This window comes from Oncorhynchus kisutch, linkage group LG25 (genome assembly GCF_002021735.2).
Source record: "Oncorhynchus kisutch isolate 150728-3 linkage group LG25, Okis_V2, whole genome shotgun sequence".
NCBI lineage: Eukaryota > Metazoa > Chordata > Actinopteri > Salmoniformes > Salmonidae > Oncorhynchus > Oncorhynchus kisutch.
Genome location: NC_034198.2, coordinates 22,782,520 through 22,800,861, shown reverse-complemented (window position 1 = coordinate 22,800,861; position 18,342 = coordinate 22,782,520). Strand labels below are relative to the sequence as shown.

Genomic DNA, 18,342 nt, shown 5'->3' with positions numbered 1-18,342 from the left:
GGCCTACAACTGGTGTGTCGTCTGCACACTTGATTGAGTTGTAAGTATGCATTGACACGCAGTCATGGGTGAACAGAGAGTACAGGAGGGGCCTGAGCACGCACCCTTGTGGGGCCTTGATTGCCTTACGGAGGGAATAACTACACTGTTGGTATTCAACCATATCGCGTTTTCAGTTTTGCGAGAATGCTGCCATCTATCCACGGTTTCTGGTTTGAGTAGGTTTTAATAGTCACTGTGGTAACAACATCCCCTATACCCTTCCTGATGAACTCAGTCACCATTTATGTGTAAAAGTCAATGTTATTTTCAGAAGCTACCCGGAACATATCCCAATCCGGGTGATCAAAACAATCTTGAAGCATGGATTCCAATTGGTCAGACCAGCATTGAATAGACCTTAGGACAGGTACTTCCTGTTTGAGTTTCTGCCTATAGGAAAGGAGGAGAAAAATTTGTAGGGTTTGCAGAAGGGAGGGCCTTGTATGCGTCTCGAAAAGGCGAGTATCAGGGGTCTAGGGTTTTTCCTAAGCGAGAACTACAATCAATGTGTTGATAACTTCGCCAAGCGTCACATCTGGAGGAAATAAGGCACCAGAGCGCTCAGGACATCTGACTGGGGGGGCGAAGGTTCACCTTCCAACAGAACAACAACCCTAAGCACACAGTCAAGACAACGCAGGAGTGGCTTCGGGACAAGTCTCTGAATGCCCTTGAGTGGCCCAGCCAGAGCTCGGACTTGAATCTGATCAAAAATAGCTGTGCAGCGACGCTCCCCATCCAACCTGACAGAGTTTGAGAGGATCTGCAGAGAAGATCCCCAGAGAAACTCCCCAAATACAGATGTGTCAAGCTTGTAGCATCATATCCAAGAAGACTCAAGGCTGTAATTGCTGCCAAAGGTGCTTCAACAAAGTACTGAGTAAAAGGTCTGAATTCTTATATAAAGTTGATTTTTATAAATTAGCAAAAATTTGTTTTTGCTTTGTCATTATAGGGTATTGTGTTTTGATTGATGAGGATTGTTTTTGTAATCAATTTTAGAATAAGGCTGTAACATAATTATTTTTTAATTTAAGGGGTCTAAATACTTTCCGAATATATATACTATATTATACACTGGGTGGGTCGAGTCCTGAATGCCGATTGCCTGAAAGCCGTGGTATATCAGACCGTATACCACGAGTACGACAAAACATTTATTTGTACTGTTCTAATTATGTTGGTAATCCCTTTATAATATCAGTAAGGCACCTCTGGTGTTCGTGGTATATGGCCAATATACCACGGCTAAATTCTGTATCCAGGCACTCCTCGTTGTGTCGTGCATAAGAACAGCCCTTAGCCGTGGTATATTAGCCATATACCACACCACCTCGGACCTTATTGCTTAATTGTATTCTAGTCAAGGCTCATCCTATATAACTACTGCTGTACAAACCTTTCTATGCATATACTGTCTACACACACCATCATATACACATACTGTATATTTATATTCCAGACTCTGACATTGCTTGTTCTGATATTTCTTTTTTTGGATTTGTGTTTATCGTTTTGTATTGTTCGAGCTAGGAACATAAGCATTTGGAGCTAGGAACATAAGCATTTGGAGCTAGGAACATAAGCATTTCCCTGCACCTGCAATAACATCTGCAAAGTATGTGTACTCAACCAATAAAATGGGATTTCATGTTGGCACATTTACTATTCTTATTACAGTAAATAAGGGGCAGATAGGTTTGAAATGTTTGAGTTAACATAATCAGCTTGATTCTCCCACCCTTTGGAACAACGTGCTTGGCCCATGAAGTTTGTCAGTGAGCTAATGCCGTGATTCCCAGCCACAACAGTACACATTAAAATGTTTGCCGTGGACAAACACACCTGAATCAACTTGTCAACTAATCATCAAGCCCTCAATGAGTTAAATCAGATGTGTTTTGCGAGGGCTACAACAAAAAATGTGTGGTGTTTGGGGTACTCGAGGACTGGAGTTGGGAAACGCTGAGCTAATGCATGGAGGCCTATGAAATGTTTGTTTCATTGGAACATAATAACCCAGCTCGCATTAGATTTATGCCTAATTACCTCACTCTTCCCTTTATCCTATTGTGGGCTGCCATCAATCCAACCCCATTTCCAGCAGATAGGGAAGATAACTCTGGGATAATTGCTTTATGCACTGGGGTAATTTCTCTCTCTGACTGAAACTCAATTGGAGAATGTGTTAACTCAGTGAGACAAATTCTCATGGCAGTATTTAGTAAACCATGTCCGAGTAGGAGTGCTATACAGACTGGTGGGTACCTGATCTTAGATCAGCACTCCTACTCTGGGAGATGGGAGGGGGTATGTCACAGAACCAGAACAACAACAGTCATTGAATTGCTGCTAGTGCATGATTCCACTGCCTGTCTTGAAGAGACTGAAAATTGTAAATGACATAGTGCTGTGACAAAGTATTTGCCCCGGTCTGATTTTCTCTATTTTCGCAAATGTTTTATACTGAATGTTATCAGATCTTCAACCAAAAACTAATTTTAGATAAAAGAAAGTTTATTTTAGATAAAGGAAAGTTGAGTTTACAAATAACAAACTAAATGTATTTATTTTATTTATTTAACTAACAAAGTTATGCAACACCCAATTCCCCTGTGTGGAAAGTAATTGCCCCTTTACGTGCTAACTGGTTGTCACCTTTAGCTGCAATGACTGCAACCAAATGCTTCCTGTAGTTGTTGATTAGTTTAGCACATCGCTGTGGAGGAATGTTGGCAGAACTGCTTTAACTCAGCGACATTTGTGGGTTTTCAAGCATGAACTGCTCATTTCAAGTCCTGCCACAACATCGCAATTGGGATTAGGTCTGTACTTTGACTAGGCCATTCCAAAACATAAAATGTGTTGCTTTTAACGATTTATGTAGATTGTGTTTTGGATCATTGTCTTGCTGCATGACCCAGCTGTGAGTCCGCTTCAGCTCACAGGCGAGGTTCTTACTGTGGAATGCAGTGTTTGGTTTTCGCCAGGCATAATGGGGCCCATGTCGTCCAAAAAGTTTTACTTTTGACTCATCTGTCCATGGAACATTCTTCTAATAGTCTTGATGATCATCCAGGTGTTTTTTTGGCAAACTGGAGTAAACTTTTTGGATGAGATGGGTCCCATTATGTCTGGTGAAAACCAAACACTACATTCCACAGTAAGAACGTCATACCAACGGTGAAGCATGGTGGTGGTAGTGTGATGGTTTGGGGATGCTCTGCTGTCTCAGGGGCCTGTACGACTTGCCCTAATAGAAAGAACCATGAATTATGCTCTGTATCAGATAATTCTACAGGAGAATGCCAGGTCATCTGTCTGTGAGCTGAAGCTGAAGTGTAGCTGGGTCATGCAACAAGACTGTGACCCAAAACCAACAATCAAGTTCAAATGAAAATTGTTAAAAAAGCAACACACAAGTTTTGGATTGGCCTAGCCAAAGTCCAGACCGAATCCCAATTGAGATGTTTTGTGGCAGGACTTGAAATGAGCAGTTCATGCTTGAAAACCCACAAATGTTCCTGAGTTAAAGCAGCTCTGAATGCAAGAGTGGACCAAAATGCCTCCACAGCGATGTGAGAGACTGATCAACAACTACAGGAAGCATTTGATTGCAGTCATTGCAGCTAAAGGTGGCACGACCAGTTATTTAGTGTAGGGGGGAATTACTTTTTCACACAGGGGAATTGGGTGTTGCATGAATGTGTTAATTAAATAAATAAACTAAGTATACATTTAGTTTGTTATTTGTAAACCTTTACCTAATATTAGGTTTTGGTTGACGATCTGATAACATTCAGTGTCAAAAATATGCAAAAATAGAGAAAATCAGAAAGGGGGGCACATACTTTCACCCACTGTATATGGTGCATGCATCACTAGCATGTAGTTTGGCTAACTAGATCATTTGATAGAGTAAAAAGACTGCCTTTTGACTAAAATCTGAAGTTTTATTGACTTTGGCCTGTACAGTATGGTTTACTGAGATGATATTTTATAAAATGAAAGTATCTCTCTAAATACACATGAAAACATATATATATTGAAATGGATTGTAAATATCAATCTACAGTGAATTTGATGTTGGTTGTTGAATACTCTGTTCTGATGCAAGACTGAATATTAAGTTGCCTATGTACCCGTTGCTTCTAGGGGTCAACTAGGAACAATAACTTTTTTATCCATTAACTTTTTGCGCAACTTCGAGGTGCACTCTTCATACACCACATCCGTTTCCGAGAAAATTCACGAGAATAAAAATTAGCTTTATGGTTTTAATTTAAGGTTAGACATAAATTTAGCAGTGTGGTTAGGGTTAAGGTTATGTTTAAAATCACGTTTTAAGAAAATACATTGTAGAAATAGGCGGGATTTATGACTTTGCGGCTGTCGTAACCAGTGACAACTGGATAAGTAAATTACTTTATAGAGCTCAATATATCTTGCACTGTTCATATAACGAATATTTATTTTAACGCGACATTTTTCAATATTTGAAAGTGAGGAGGGCATGTAGTATCGATTTCGCCCTTATCGCATGCGGATGATCTATTTTGTTGCATTGTATCTCTCACCCTTTGCTCTCCATATTGTGCAACATTTACTTGTCCCATAACTTCGCAGCGAAAGTCTGAAGAGCCATGGAAATCTCTTTCGCAGGCAAGCGGGCCATAGTCACGGGGGCAGGAAAAGGTAAGAAAACTACCACCATATTTGAAGATAGTGTCGACGTCTGGTTTGCTGCGAAAACACAACCAAATGCACGTACAACAAGTAAATCAACAAGTAGTTTTGAGCTCAAACTAAGCAACTTCCAATGTGTCCTGAAAGAACCACTGTCATGATTGTGGGTGACCGAATAACCCAAACACGGTCGAAATGTATGTGTCAGGTTGGCCGTCACACTGAGATCTCCAGTGAATAATAGTTATTGTGTTTATGGATATTTTCACACAGGCATCGGCCGGGCCACGGCGCTTGCTCTGGCGCGCTGCGGAGCAGAGGTCGTGGCAGTCACACGTACGCGGGCTGACCTGGACAGCCTTCTGCTGGAGGTAACCCCCGCAACACCCATATACACACCCAATGCCCCTACAACAGTGGGGTGTCGGTACCGTTTACGATTGGGGAAGACGTCTTTAAAAAAAAAACATTTATGAGCATGGCCTTATTTCTATTACAGCATATTGGATGACTGTCATTCATATTTAATTCACCCAGCTCAATGTAACATCGATAGGTTTAGCCTAATATGTGATACTCAATTTTCCCTATACCCATCATGAAGTTTCGACAATCTAGCCTTATAGTTTATAATTATAGTTTATAATGTAGGTGCACATGTCAAAAGACCAATTGGAGCAACCAAGGTAACAGACAGTGAGTGACATGCCCAGGAACGCCTTGCACACACTTGCCTGCATCTAGCAGACCTTGACTTGGAAGAGTTCCAGTGTTGGATAGCCTTAGCTTAGTGTTGGATAACCTTTTCAGTTAAAGAAATAACTAAAATAATAATAAGAGCCAGTTAGCTAACATAAATAGCATTCCTCTCTGTTTGAGTAGGCTAAATTAGCTAGCTGCATTAGTGAGCTAAATAAGTTATATTGAAAAGAAATCTAACAAAATATAGCTAGCTCTCTCTCGCTCTACAGCTTCTCCTTGATTTTTGAAGAAATTAATTTGTTCAAGTATTGTCTTTCTCTCTCTTTGAGTCAACTAGTTACCACATTTTATGCACTGCAGTGCTAGCTAGCTGTAGCGTATGCTTTCTGAACTTAGATTCATCCTCTAATCCCTTTGATTGGATGGACAACATGTCAGTTCATGCTGCAAGAGCTCTGATAGGTTGGAGGATGTCCTCCGGAAGTCGTCATAATTATGTGTACAGTCGTGGCCAAAGGTTTTGTGAATGACACATATTAATTTCCACAAAGTTTGCTGCTTCAGTGTCTTTAGATATTTTTGTCAGATGTTACTATGGCATACTGAAGTATAATTACAAGCATTTCATAAGTGTCAAAGGCTTTTATTGACAATTACATAAAGTTGATGCAAAGAGTCAATATTTGCAGTGTTGACCCTTCTTTTTCAAGACCTCTGCAATCCGCCCTGGCATGCTGTCAATTAACTTCTGAGCCACATCCTGACTGATGACAGCCCATTCTTGTATAATCAATGCTTGGAGTTTGTCAGAATTTGTGGGTTTTTGTTTGTCCACCCGCCTCTTGAGGATTGACCACAAGTTCTCAATGGCATTAAGGTCTGGGGAGTTTCCTGGCCATGGACCCAAAATATCAATGTTTTGTTCCCCGGGCCACTTAGTTATCACTTTTGCCTTATGGCAAGTTGCTCCATCATGCTGGAGAAGGCATTGTTCATTACCAAACGGTTGGGAGAAGTTGCTCTTGGAGGATGTGTTGGTACCATTCTTTATTAATGGCTGTGTTCCTAGGCAAAATTGTGAGTGAGCCCACTCCCTTAGCTGAGAAGCAACACCACACATGAATGGTCTCAGGATGCTTTACTGTTGGCATGACACAGGACTGATGGTAGCACTCACCTTGTCTTCTCCGGACAAGCTTTTATCCGGTCAGTCCAATCCCTGTATCTTTTGCAGAATATCAGCCGGTCCCTGATGTTTTTCCTGGAGAGAAGTGGCTTCTTTGCTGCCCTTCTTGACACCAGGCCATCCTCAAAGTATTTGCCTCACTGTGCGTGCAGATGCACTCACACCTGCCTGCTGCCATTCCTGAGCAAGCTCTGTACTGGTGGTGCCACGATCCTGCAGCTGAATCAACTTTAGGAGACGGTCCTGGCACTTGCTGGACTTTCTTGGGTGCCCTGAAGCCTTCTTCACAACAATTGAACCGCTCTCCTTGAAGTTCTTGATGAGCCGATAAATGTTTGATTTAGGTGCAATCTCACTGGCAGCAATATCCTTGCCTGTGAAGCCCTTTTTGTGCAAAGCAATGATGACGGCACGTGTTTCCTTGCAGGTAACCATGGTTGACAGAGGAAAAACAATGAATCCAAGCACCACCCTTTTTTTGAAGCTTCCAGTCTGTTATTCAAACTCAATCAGCATGACAGAGTGGTCTCCAGCTTTGTCCTCGTCAACACTCACACCTGTGTTAACGAGAGAATCACTGACATGATGTCAGTTGGTCCTTTTGTGGCAGGGCTGAAATGCAGTGGAAATGTTTTTTGGGGATTCAGTTCATTTGCATGGCAAAAAGGGATTTTGCAATTAATTGCAATTCATCTGATTACTCTTCATAACATTCTGGAGTATATGCAAAAATTGCCATCATACAAACTGGAGGCAGCAGACTTTGTGAAAAATGAATATTTGTGTCATTCTCAACTTTTGGCCATGACAGTAGGTCTATAGAAGGTGAGAACCATGAGCCTCCTATGTTTTGTATTTAAGTCAATGTATGCAGAGGAGGACGGAAAATAGCTGTCCTCCAGCTACACCATGGTGCTGTTGAGGCTACTGTAGCCCTGTAGAACTTCATTGCAAAACGGTGTCTTTTAATTAGTTATTTGGTGACGTGAATATATTTAGTATAGTTTTATCCCCCAAAAAATTCTCACTATTTTTCAGAAATTCACTGAGTAAGATGGTCCTCCCCATCCTCCACTGCGTTATGACCCTCGTATCCCTACAACCCCGCCCAGCCCCCCCTCCACTGCTCAGGGTCCGGACCCCCCCCCATTGCATGCTCTATTGTCCCCTTATAGGACCTCTCCTCTCCACTAGCCCTATACGCATATCATTAGAGGCTAGCTAGTTTTCCCTGCTGCTCTTTTCACCTCCATGTCCCATTGTTTCGGCTCCGTGACGAGAGATGATGGGAGATTCTTTGTGGTGATTCGTTGGGGTGATTCTCTCTGCTGTCTTTTCTCTCTGTGTGATTGGTTCTGGTGCTGGTTGTTCCCTGCAGTGTCCGTCCATCAAGCCGGTGTGTGTGAACCTCGGTGACTGGGGGGCCACAGAGGAGGCGCTACGGGAGGCCGGCGGTAATGTGGATCTGCTGGTGAATAACGCAGCCTATGCCACGCTGCAGCCTTTCCTAGAGGTCACCCCCGACCAGTTTGACATGTAAAGATGCTCTCATCGCTGTCCTTTTAAATGAGAAATTCTTAACTGGTTTGGGAGGGGGAGGCATTACTGTCAATATAGCATTAAAAATAGCTTTCCAGGTGGCATTTCGGCAATTTTGTATCGCAATGCGAATATTGGGTCGGCAACTGAGACGACCTGGTCCAATTTGGGTCCCGAGGCAAAACCAGTTGAGAACCACTGCTCTAAATCATGTTATGATTGTAATTCATATTCATAGAAGTGAAACACAAGTCACTCAAGACTCAGTAGAAGGACTTTGTATTAGACCTACACTACTGTTCAAAAGTTTGAGGTCACTTAGAAAGGTCCTTGTTTTTGAAAGAAAACACTTTTGTCCATTAAAATAACATAAAATTGATCAGAAATACAGTGTAGACATTGTTAATGTTGTAAATTACTATTGTAGCTGGGAACGGCAATTTTTTTAATGGAATATCCACATAGGCGTACAGAGTCCCATTATCAGCAACCAATGGCACGTTGTGTTTGCTAAGTTTATCATTTTAAAAGGCTAATTGATCATTAGAAAACTTGTCCTCTTGCTCCGTTGTGCCTCCCACTCTTTCTATTCTGTTTAGAACCTGTTTGCGCTGCGCTGTTCTGTGAAGGGAGTAGTACACAGCATTATACGAGATCTTCAGTGTCTTGGCAATTTCTCGCATGGAATAGCCTTCATTTCTCAGAAAAGACTAGACTGACGAGTTTCAGAAGGAAGGTCTTTATTTCTGGCCATTTTGAGCCTGTAATCGAACCCACAAATGCTGATGCTTCAGATACTCAACTAGTCTAAAGAAGGACAGTTTTATTGCTTCTTTAAACAGAACAACAGTTTTCAGCTGTGCTAACATAATTGCAAAAGGGTTTTCTAATGATCAATTAGCCTTTTTAAAATTATAAACTTGGATTAGCTAACACAACGTGCCATTGAACACAGGAGTGATGGTTGCTGATAATGGGCCTCTCTACGCCTATGTAGATATTCCATAAAAAATCAGCAGTTTCCAGCTACAATAGTCATTTACAACATTAACAATGTCTACACTGTATTTCTGATCAATTTTATATTATTTTAATGGACAAAAAAATTGCTTTTCTTTCAAAAACAAGGACATTTCTATGTGACCCCAAACGTTTGAACGGTAGTGTACATCTTACACCTGTTTTTTTAAACATGGTTTAAAAATAGCTATCCAGATAAGATGGTTTAAACTGTGTTACCTCTGTGTGGCTAGTTACACAGCCTTCTATGTTTGGAATATTTCTGTTATATGGACATTAATAGGAATATCTCATAAATCCCATTAATTGATTTATTTTTCCTATTCCCAGATCCTTTAACATCAACGTGAAGGCTGTCCTCCATGTCTCTCAGGTAAGAAAAGGCTGTCAGAAATTGAATTGGCTCCCTGTAACATAGTTATAGGTAACTTAACAGTTTCTCCATACTCACTGTGCATTCTCTGTGTGTGTGTGTGTGTGTGTGTGTGTGGGTAGATTGTGGCTCGGGGTATGAAGGCCAGAGGAACAGGAGGCTCCATAGTGAACATCTCCAGCCAGGCGTCTCAGTGTGCCCTCCAAGACCACACCGTCTACTGTAAGTCACCGAGAGGGACCAGACAGAGCAGCACATACATCCCATCAAAACATATCTCAGCTATAGCTCGTATTATATCAATTAACTCACTACATCTTGATGTAAATCAAATCAAATCAAATGTTATTTGTCACATACACATGGTTAGCAGATGTTAATGCGAGTGTAGCGAAATGCTTGTGCTTCTAGTTCCGACAATGCAGTAATAACCAACAAGTAATCTAACTAAAAATTCCAAAACTACTGTCTTATACACAGTGTAAGGGGATAAAGAATATGTACATAAGGATATATGAATGAGTGATGGTACAGAGCAGCATAGGCAAGATACAGTAGATGGTATCGAGTACAGTATATACATATGAGATGAGTATGTAAACAAAGTGGCATAGTTAAAGTGGCTAGTGATACATGTATTACATAAGGATGCAGTCGATGATATAGAGTACAGTATATACGTATGCATATGAGATGAATAATGTAGGGTAAGTAACATTATATAAGGTAGCATTGTTTAAAGTGGCTAGTGATATATTTACATCATTTCCCATCAATTCCCATTATTAAAGTGGTGTTGAGTCAGTGTCAGTGTGTTGGCAGCAGCCACTCAATGTTAGTGGTGGCTGTTTAACAGTCTGATGGCCTTGAGATAGAAGCTGTTTTTCAGTCTCTCGGTCCCAGCTTTGATGCACCTGTACTGACCTCGCCTTCTGGATGATAGCGGGGTGAACAGGCAGTGGCTCGGGTGGTTGATGTCCTTGATGATCTTTATGGCCTTCCTGTAACATCGGGTGGTGTAGGTGTCCTGGAGGGCAGGTAGTTTGCCCCCGGTGATGCGTTGTGCAGACCTCACTACCCTCTGGAGAGCCTTACGGTTGAGGGCGGAGCAGTTGCCGTACCAGGTGGTGATACAGCCCGCCAGGATGCTCTCGATTGTGCATCTGTAGAAGTTTGTGAGTGCTTTTGGTGACAAGCCGAATTTCTTCAGCCTCCTGAGGTTGAAGAGGCGCTGCTGCGCCTTCTTCACGATGCTGTCTGTGTGAGTGGACCAATTCAGTTTGTCTGTGATGTGTATGCCGAGGAACTTAACTTGCTACCCTCTCCACTACTGTTCCATCGATGTGGATAGGGGGGTGTTCCCTCTGCTGTTTCCTGAAGTCCACAATCATCTCCTTAGTTTTGTTGACGTTGAGTGTGAGGTTATTTTCCTGACACCACACTCCGAGGGCCCTCACCTACTCCCTGTAGGCCGTCTCGTCGTTGTTGGTAATCAAGCCTACCACTGTTGTGTAGTTGATATTTGAATGCATACTGTCTGTCTGTGTGTGCAGGTGCCACTAAAGGTGCTCTGGACATGCTGACTAAGGTTATGGCCCTGGAGCTTGGACCCTATCAGGTAACTACAGGAGGACTGACCCAATAGCAGAGAGCACACATCAAGACACACATGGTTCTTCTGATGTCAGACCAGTACATTTAAAACCTCTGTCTGCAACAGTTGTATTGTGGTGGCATCATGTTATGGGTATTCTTGTCACCGGCAGGGACTGGGGAGTTTGTCAAGATCAAAAGAAACATGAAAGGAAACATGAAAGCCCAGATAAAAAGCTAGAGGAATACCTGCCTCAGTCTTCTTAATACCTATCCCTGGGATAGTTTTATTTTTCAGCAGGACAATTACAAATGTTGTTATGCCAAAGACACCAGAATGGCTTTCCAATAGGTGTTGACTGTTCCCGAATTGTCCAGTCTCCACCCTGACTTAAATCTGTTTGAAAATCAGAGACAAGGTTTGAATATTGCTGCCCACAATGACTCCAACCAAATATACTGAGCTTGAGCAATTTATACAAAAACGATGGATATATGTTGCCCTAATAGCAGTGGCGGCCCAGTGTGGCCACGGCCTCCCCTGAAATCTGATTGGCCTCCCCCAAGAAATTCTGAGATCTGATCGGTCATCTCTGAATATATTCATAATTTTGACCAAGACGCGCACCAACAGTAAGACTCCTCAATCTCACCGGAGAAAGCATCCGAGCGAGCGAAACATCGCCCCTGAAGCTAGGACAGCAGAGTCCCCATCTTCCAAAAACATCTGAAGCCCTACCTCTTCAAAGAGTATCCCCCTTTCGTGAACTGACACTCACACTTGACGTTTCCCCACTACTAGCACTGACTTTGCTGATAGATACTTTATTGAGGAAAAATGTACTTACTAGGACTGAGATACACTGAGTGTACCAAACATTAGGAACACCTTCCTAATATTGAGTTGCACCCCTTTAGCCTTCAGAAAAAGGTGTTGAAAGTGTTCCACAGGGATGATGGACTCCAATGTTTCCCACAGTTGTGTTAAGTTGGCTGGATGTGTTTTGGATGGTGGACCATTCTTGATACACACGGGAAACTGTTGAGCGTGGAAAAACCCAGCAGCGTTGCAGTTCTAAGATTTAAAAATCCTTCTTTAACCTGTCTCCTCCCCTTCATCTACACTGATTGAAGTGGATTTAACAAGTGACATCAATAAGGGATCATAGCTTTCATCTGGATTTACCTGATCAGTTTATGTCAAGAGAAGGAGTTCCTAATGCTTTGTACACTCAGTGTATGTCGTTGTCCCACCTAGCTATCTTAAGATGAATACAATAACTGTAAGTCGCTCTGGATAAGAGCGTCTGCTAAATGACTAAAATGTCAATGTAAAAATATATGTGGAGCCCATGTATATGATCCTGTCTGGCTAAAATGAGCATGACATGTCATATTCTTTTTGGCCAGACTGCATCAGATACATGGGCTGCAGATACTAAGAAAGAGGGGCGCTGTTTGCCTTGCTCGGATGCGTTCTCTGGTGAAATGGATTCAGCCTCTTGCTAATTGAAGGAAAATTATGAAACACGAATGAGAAATATATATTGCATCCATGAATACACAACCCTTTGTAAGCTGAATGTTATTAGACATATGGTGTTTGTAAAATATGTCCCTTTCCATTCAAATGGTAGGTGCACAGTGCACTGCTCAGATGCTGGACTTATTTTGGAGTAGACGAACATGCATGGATAACCTACGTTTTGAAGTGACTGTATTGATTTGATGTATTGATTATCTACAGGGACTGGGGTTTAGTGCCTTGCTCAAGGGCACAAGGACAGAGTTTTCACCTAGTCAGCTTGGGGATTTGAACCCGCAACCTTTTGGTTACTGGCCCAACACTCTTAACTGCTAGGCTACTGCCTTATTGACTAATAAGTATTGATTGTTGGGGTGTACATGTTTCTTGCTAGATCCGTGTGAACAGTGTGAACCCCACAGTCGTGATGACTAAGATGGGGAGACTGGCATGGAGTGACCCTGGCAAGGCCAAGACCATGACCTCACGCATCCCTCTGGGACGATTCGCAGGTCACATACATGTTGTTTTGTTAATAATAAGTTATTTATACAGTGCATTCGGGAAAGTATTCAGACCCCTTGACTTTTTCCACATTTTGTTACATTACAGCCTTATTCTGAAATGGATTACATTGTTTTTTTCTCTCATGAATCTACATACAATACCCCATAATGACAAAGCAAAAACTGGTTTTTAGAAATGAGGGGGAAAAAACTGAAACACCTTATTTACATAAGTATTCAGACCCTTTGCTATGAGACTCGAAATTGAGCTCCGATGCATCCTGTTTCCATTGATCATCCTAGAGATGTTTCTACAACTTGATTGGAGTCTACCTGTGGTAAATTTGATTGATTTGGAAAGGCACAAACCTGTCTATATAAGGTCCAACAGCTGACAGTGAATGTCAGAGCAAAAACCAAGCCATGCGGTTGAAGGAATTGTCCGTAGAGCTCCGAGACAGGATTGTGTTAAGGCACAGATCTGTGGAAGGGTACCAAAAAATGTCTGCAGCATTGAAGGTCCCCAAGAACACAGTGGTCTCCATCATTCTTAAATGGAAGAAGTTTGGAACCACCAACACTCTTCCTAGAGCTGGCCGCCCGGTCAAACTGAGCAATTGGGGAGAAGAGCCTTGGTCAGGGAGGTGACCAAGAACCTGATTGTCACTCTGACAGAGCTCCAGAGTTCCTCTGTGCGATGGTTGTCCTTCTGGAAGATTCTCCCATCTCTGCAGCACTCCACCATTCAGGCCTTGGTAGAGTGGTCAGACGGGAGCCACTCTTCAGTGGCAGGGACTGGGAGACTAGTCAGGATCGAGGGAAAGATGAACGGAACAAAGTTTAGAGAGCTCCTTGATGAAAACCTGCTCCAGAGTGTTAAGGACCACAGACTGGGGTGAAGGTTCACCTTTCAACAGGACAACAACCCTAAGCACCAGCCAAGAAAATGCAGGAATGGCTTCGGAACAAGTCTTAATGTCCTTGAGTGGCCCAGCCAGAGCCCAGACTTGAACCCAATCAAACATCTCTGGAGAGACGTGACAATAGCTGTGCAGCAATCCTCCCCATCCAAACTGACAAAGCTTGAGAGGATCTGCAGAGAAAAATGGGAGAAACTCCCCAAATGCACGTGTGACAAGACTAGAGGCTGTAATTGCTGCCAAAGGTGCTTCAACAAAGTACTGAGTAAAGGGTCTGAATACTTGTGTAAATGCGCTATTTCCGTTTAAACATTTTTGCCCTCCAAAAAATAAGTAAACTGGTTTTACTTTGTCATTATGGCATATTGTGTGTAGATTGATGAGGGGAAAAAACAATTTAATCCATTTTAGAATAAGGCTGTAACGTAACAAAATGCTGAAGAAGTCAAGGGATCTGAATACTTTCCGAATGCACTCTATACTGTATATTATATGTTCTTGTTTTTATTAACACAGCTAACCATTAACATCTGATGACACACAGACTGCTCAACCCCACTCTTTATCATGTGAAAGCGGCACATGATGATGTGGAGGTGTGTTACTTTATGGTCGTGTGTGTGTATTATTATCGTGTGTGTGTGTTCCTCTCTGCAGAGGTGGAGGATGTGGTGAACTCTATCCTGTTCCTGCTCAGCGATAAGAGTTCTATGACCAACGGTGTCACCCTGCCTGTGGACGGGGGCTTCCTGGCCTGCTAACCTTTCACCTTCTAATTCTGCCTTCTGATTGGCTAGCGTAGTCATTTTCCATGGGGTCCACTAGTACCCATTTAATTCCTCTTCAAGCACTGATTATATTCGGACTTGATTTTGTTTTATGTTACTGATTACATGTGTCACCCAGAACAATAGAATGAGTCTTTATGAGCTGCCCTGTTTGTTGTAACCGTAAGCAATTGTTTATTTTTTGCAGTTGCAGATTGTGGGTGTGTGTTAGTTTATAGAGAGAACTGCTGGATGAGATTAGTGTAATATACAGTTGTGACCAAATGTTTTTGAGAATGACACAAATATACATTTTCACAAAGTCTGCTGCCTCCAGTTTGTATGATTGTAATTTGCATATACTCCAGAATGTTATGAAGAGTGATCAGATGAATTGCAATTAATTGCAAAATCCCTCTTTGCCATGCAAATGAACGGAATCCCCCAAAATCATTTCCACTGCATTTCAGCCCTGCCACAAAAGGACCAGCTGACATCATGTCAGTGATTCTCTCGTTAACACAGGTGTGAGTGTTGACGAGGACAAGGCTGGAGATCACTCTGTCATGCTGATTGAGTTTGAATAACAGACTGGAAGCTTCAAAAGGAGGGTTGTGCTTGGAATCATTGTTTGATCTTTGTCAACCATGGTTACCTGCAAAGAAACACGTGCCGTCATCATTGCTTTGCACAAAAAGGGCTTCACAGGCAAGGATATTGCTGCCAGTGAGATTGCACCTATATCAAACATTTATCGGATCATCAGGAACTTCAAGGAGAGTGGTTCAAATGTTGTGAAGAAAGCTTCAGGGCGCCCAAGAAAGTCCAGCAAGCGCCAGGACCGTCTCCTAAAGTTGATTCAGCTGCGGGATTAGGGCACCACGAGGACAGAGCTTGCTCAGGAATGGCAGCAGGCAGGTATGAGTGCATCTGCACGCACAGTGAGGCAAAGAATTTTGAAGGATGGCCTGGTGTCAGGAAGGGCAGCAAAGAAGCCACTTCTCTCCAGGAAAAACATCAGGGACTGACGGATATTCTGCAAAAGGTACAGGGATTGGACTGCTGAGGACTGGGGTAAAGTCATTTCCTGATGAATCCCCTTTCCGATTGTTTGGGGCATCCGGAAAAAAAGCTTGTCTGGAGAAGACAAGGTGAGTGCTACCATCAGTCCTGTGTCATGCCAACAGTAAAGCATCCTGAGACCATTCATGTGTGGGGTTGCTTCTCAGCCAAGGGAGTGGGCTCACAATTTTGCCTAAGAACACAGCCATGAATAAAGAATGATACTAGCACATCCCCCGAGAGCAACTTCTCACAACCATCCAGGAACTATAGTTTTTGCAATTCAGTTAGGATATCTACTTTGTGCATGACACAATAACTTTTCCAACAATTGTTTACAGACAGATTATTTAATTTATAATTCACTATCACAATTCAAGTTTGCATACACTAAGTTGACTGCCTTAAAATGTCAGAAAATTATGTCATGGCTTTAGAAGCTTCTGATAGGCTAATTGACATAATTTGAGTCAATTGGAAGTGTACCTGTGGATGTATTTCAAGGCCTACCTTCAAACTCAGTGCCTTGACGTCATGGGAAAATCCAAATAAATCAGCCAAGACCTTACAAAAAAATTGTAGACCTCCGCAAGTCTGGCTCATCCTTGGGAGCAATTTTCAAATGCCTGAAGGTACCACGTTCATCTGTACAAACAACAGTACGGTAGTATAAACACCATGGGACCACACAGGCATCATACCGCTCAGGAAGGAGACGTGTTCTGTCTCCTACAGATGAACATACCTTGGTGCAAAAAGTGCAAATCAATCCCAGAACAACAGTAAAGGACCCTGTGAAGATGCTGGAGGAAACAGGTACAAAAGTATCTATATCCACAGTAAAACGAGTCCTATATCGACATAACCTGAAATGCAGCTCAGCACGGAGGAAGCCACTGCTCCAAAAAAGCCAGACAAAGTTTGCAACTGCAAATGGGGACAAAGATTGTACTTTTTGGAGAAATGTCCTCTGGTCTGATGAAACTATTTGGCCATAATGACCATCGCTATGTTTGGAGGAAAAAGGGGGAGGCTTGCAAGCCGAAGAAAACCATCCCAACCGTGAAGCACGAGGGTGGCAGCATCATGTTGTGTGGGTGCTATGCTGCAGGAGGGACTGGTGCACTTCACCAAATAAATGGCATCATGAGGCAGCAAAATTATGTGCATATATTGAAGCAACATCTCAAGACATCAGTCAGGAAGTTAAAGCTTGGTCGCAAATGGGTCTTCCAAATGGACAATGACCCCAAGCATACTTCCAAAGTTGTGGCAAAATGGCCTAAGGACAACAAAGTCAAGGTATTGGAGTGGCCATCAGAAAGCCCTGACCTCAATCCTATAGAAAATTTGTGGGCAGAACTGAAAAAGCGTGAGCAAGGAGGCCTACAAACCTGACTCAGTTATACCAGCTCTGTCAGGAGGAATGGGCCACAATTCACCCAACTTATTGTGTGAAGGTTGTGGAAGGCTACCTGAAACGTTTGACTGAAGTTAACCAATTTTAAAGACAATGCTAACAAATACTAATTGAGTGTATGTAATCTTCTGACCCACTGGGAATGTGGTGAACGAAGTAAAACCTGACATAAATCATTCTCTCAACTATTTTTCTGACATTTCACATTGTTAAAATAAAGTGGTGATCCTAACTGACCTAAGACAGGGAATTTTTACTATGATTAAATGTCAGGAATTGTGAAAAATTTAGTTTAAATGTATTTAGCTAAGGTGTATGTAAACCTCCGACTTCAACTGTAGCTTTCACCTGGTCAGTCTGTTCTGACTTCAACTGTAGTATGATGAGACAAACATGTGTTTACAAACCACAATACAGTACAACATTTTGTATTTATTAATAAACATACACTACCGTTCAAAAGTTTGGGGTCACTTAGACATTTCCTTGTTTTTGAAAGAAAAGCACATTTTTGCCCGTTTCAAATAACATCAAATTGATCAGAAATACAGTGTAGACATTGTTAATGTTGTAAATGACTATTGTAGCTGGAAATGGCTGGTTTCTAATGGAATATCTACATAGGCGTACAGAGTCCCATTATCAGCAACTATCACTCCTGTGTTCCAATGGCACGTTGTCAAATCAAATTTTATTTGGCACATACACATGGTTAGCAGATGTTAATGAGAGTGTAGCAAAATGCTTGTGCTTCTAGTTCCGACTATGCAGTAAGAACCAACGAGTAATCTAACCTAACAATTTCATAACAGCTACCTTATACACACAAGTGTAAAGGGATAAAGAATACGTTCATAAGATATATGAATGAGTGATGATACAGAACGGCATAGGCAAGATGCAGTAGATGGTATCGAGTACAGTATATGAATATGAGATGAGCAATGTAGGGTCTGTAAACATAAGTGGCATTGTTTAAAGTGGCTAGTGATACATGTATA

General features: G+C 42.1%; 1 protein-coding gene across 1 annotated transcript; it reads left to right on the top strand.

Annotated features, from left to right (window-relative positions):
• The first annotated feature begins 4,239 nt into the window (after positions 1–4,239).
• Positions 4,240–15,184, top strand: dcxr (dicarbonyl/L-xylulose reductase). The gene is made up of 8 exons (XM_020460826.2): positions 4,240–4,737; positions 5,002–5,099; positions 7,995–8,152; positions 9,506–9,548; positions 9,671–9,770; positions 11,102–11,166; positions 13,061–13,178; positions 14,750–15,184. The coding sequence occupies exons 1-8, from the start codon at positions 4,686–4,688 to the stop codon at positions 14,851–14,853; spliced, it is 738 nt and encodes a 245-aa protein (XP_020316415.1). The 5' UTR covers positions 4,240–4,685; the 3' UTR covers positions 14,854–15,184.
• The last annotated feature ends 3,158 nt before the right edge of the window (positions 15,185–18,342 follow it).

What these genes read in the sequence shown, in the direction of transcription:
- dcxr (XM_020460826.2), top strand. Translation starts at nt 4,686, where the DNA reads ATGGAAATCTCTTTCGCAGGCAAGCGGGCCATAGTCACGGGGGCAGGA. An exon ending in AGTCACGGGGGCAGGAAAAG is followed by an intron (nt 4,738 to 5,001) that starts GTAAGAAAACTA and finishes ATTTTCACACAG; the next exon opens with GCATCGGCCGGGCCACGGCG. An exon ending in CCAAGACCACACCGTCTACT is followed by an intron (nt 9,771 to 11,101) that starts GTAAGTCACCGA and finishes CTGTGTGTGCAG; the next exon opens with GTGCCACTAAAGGTGCTCTG.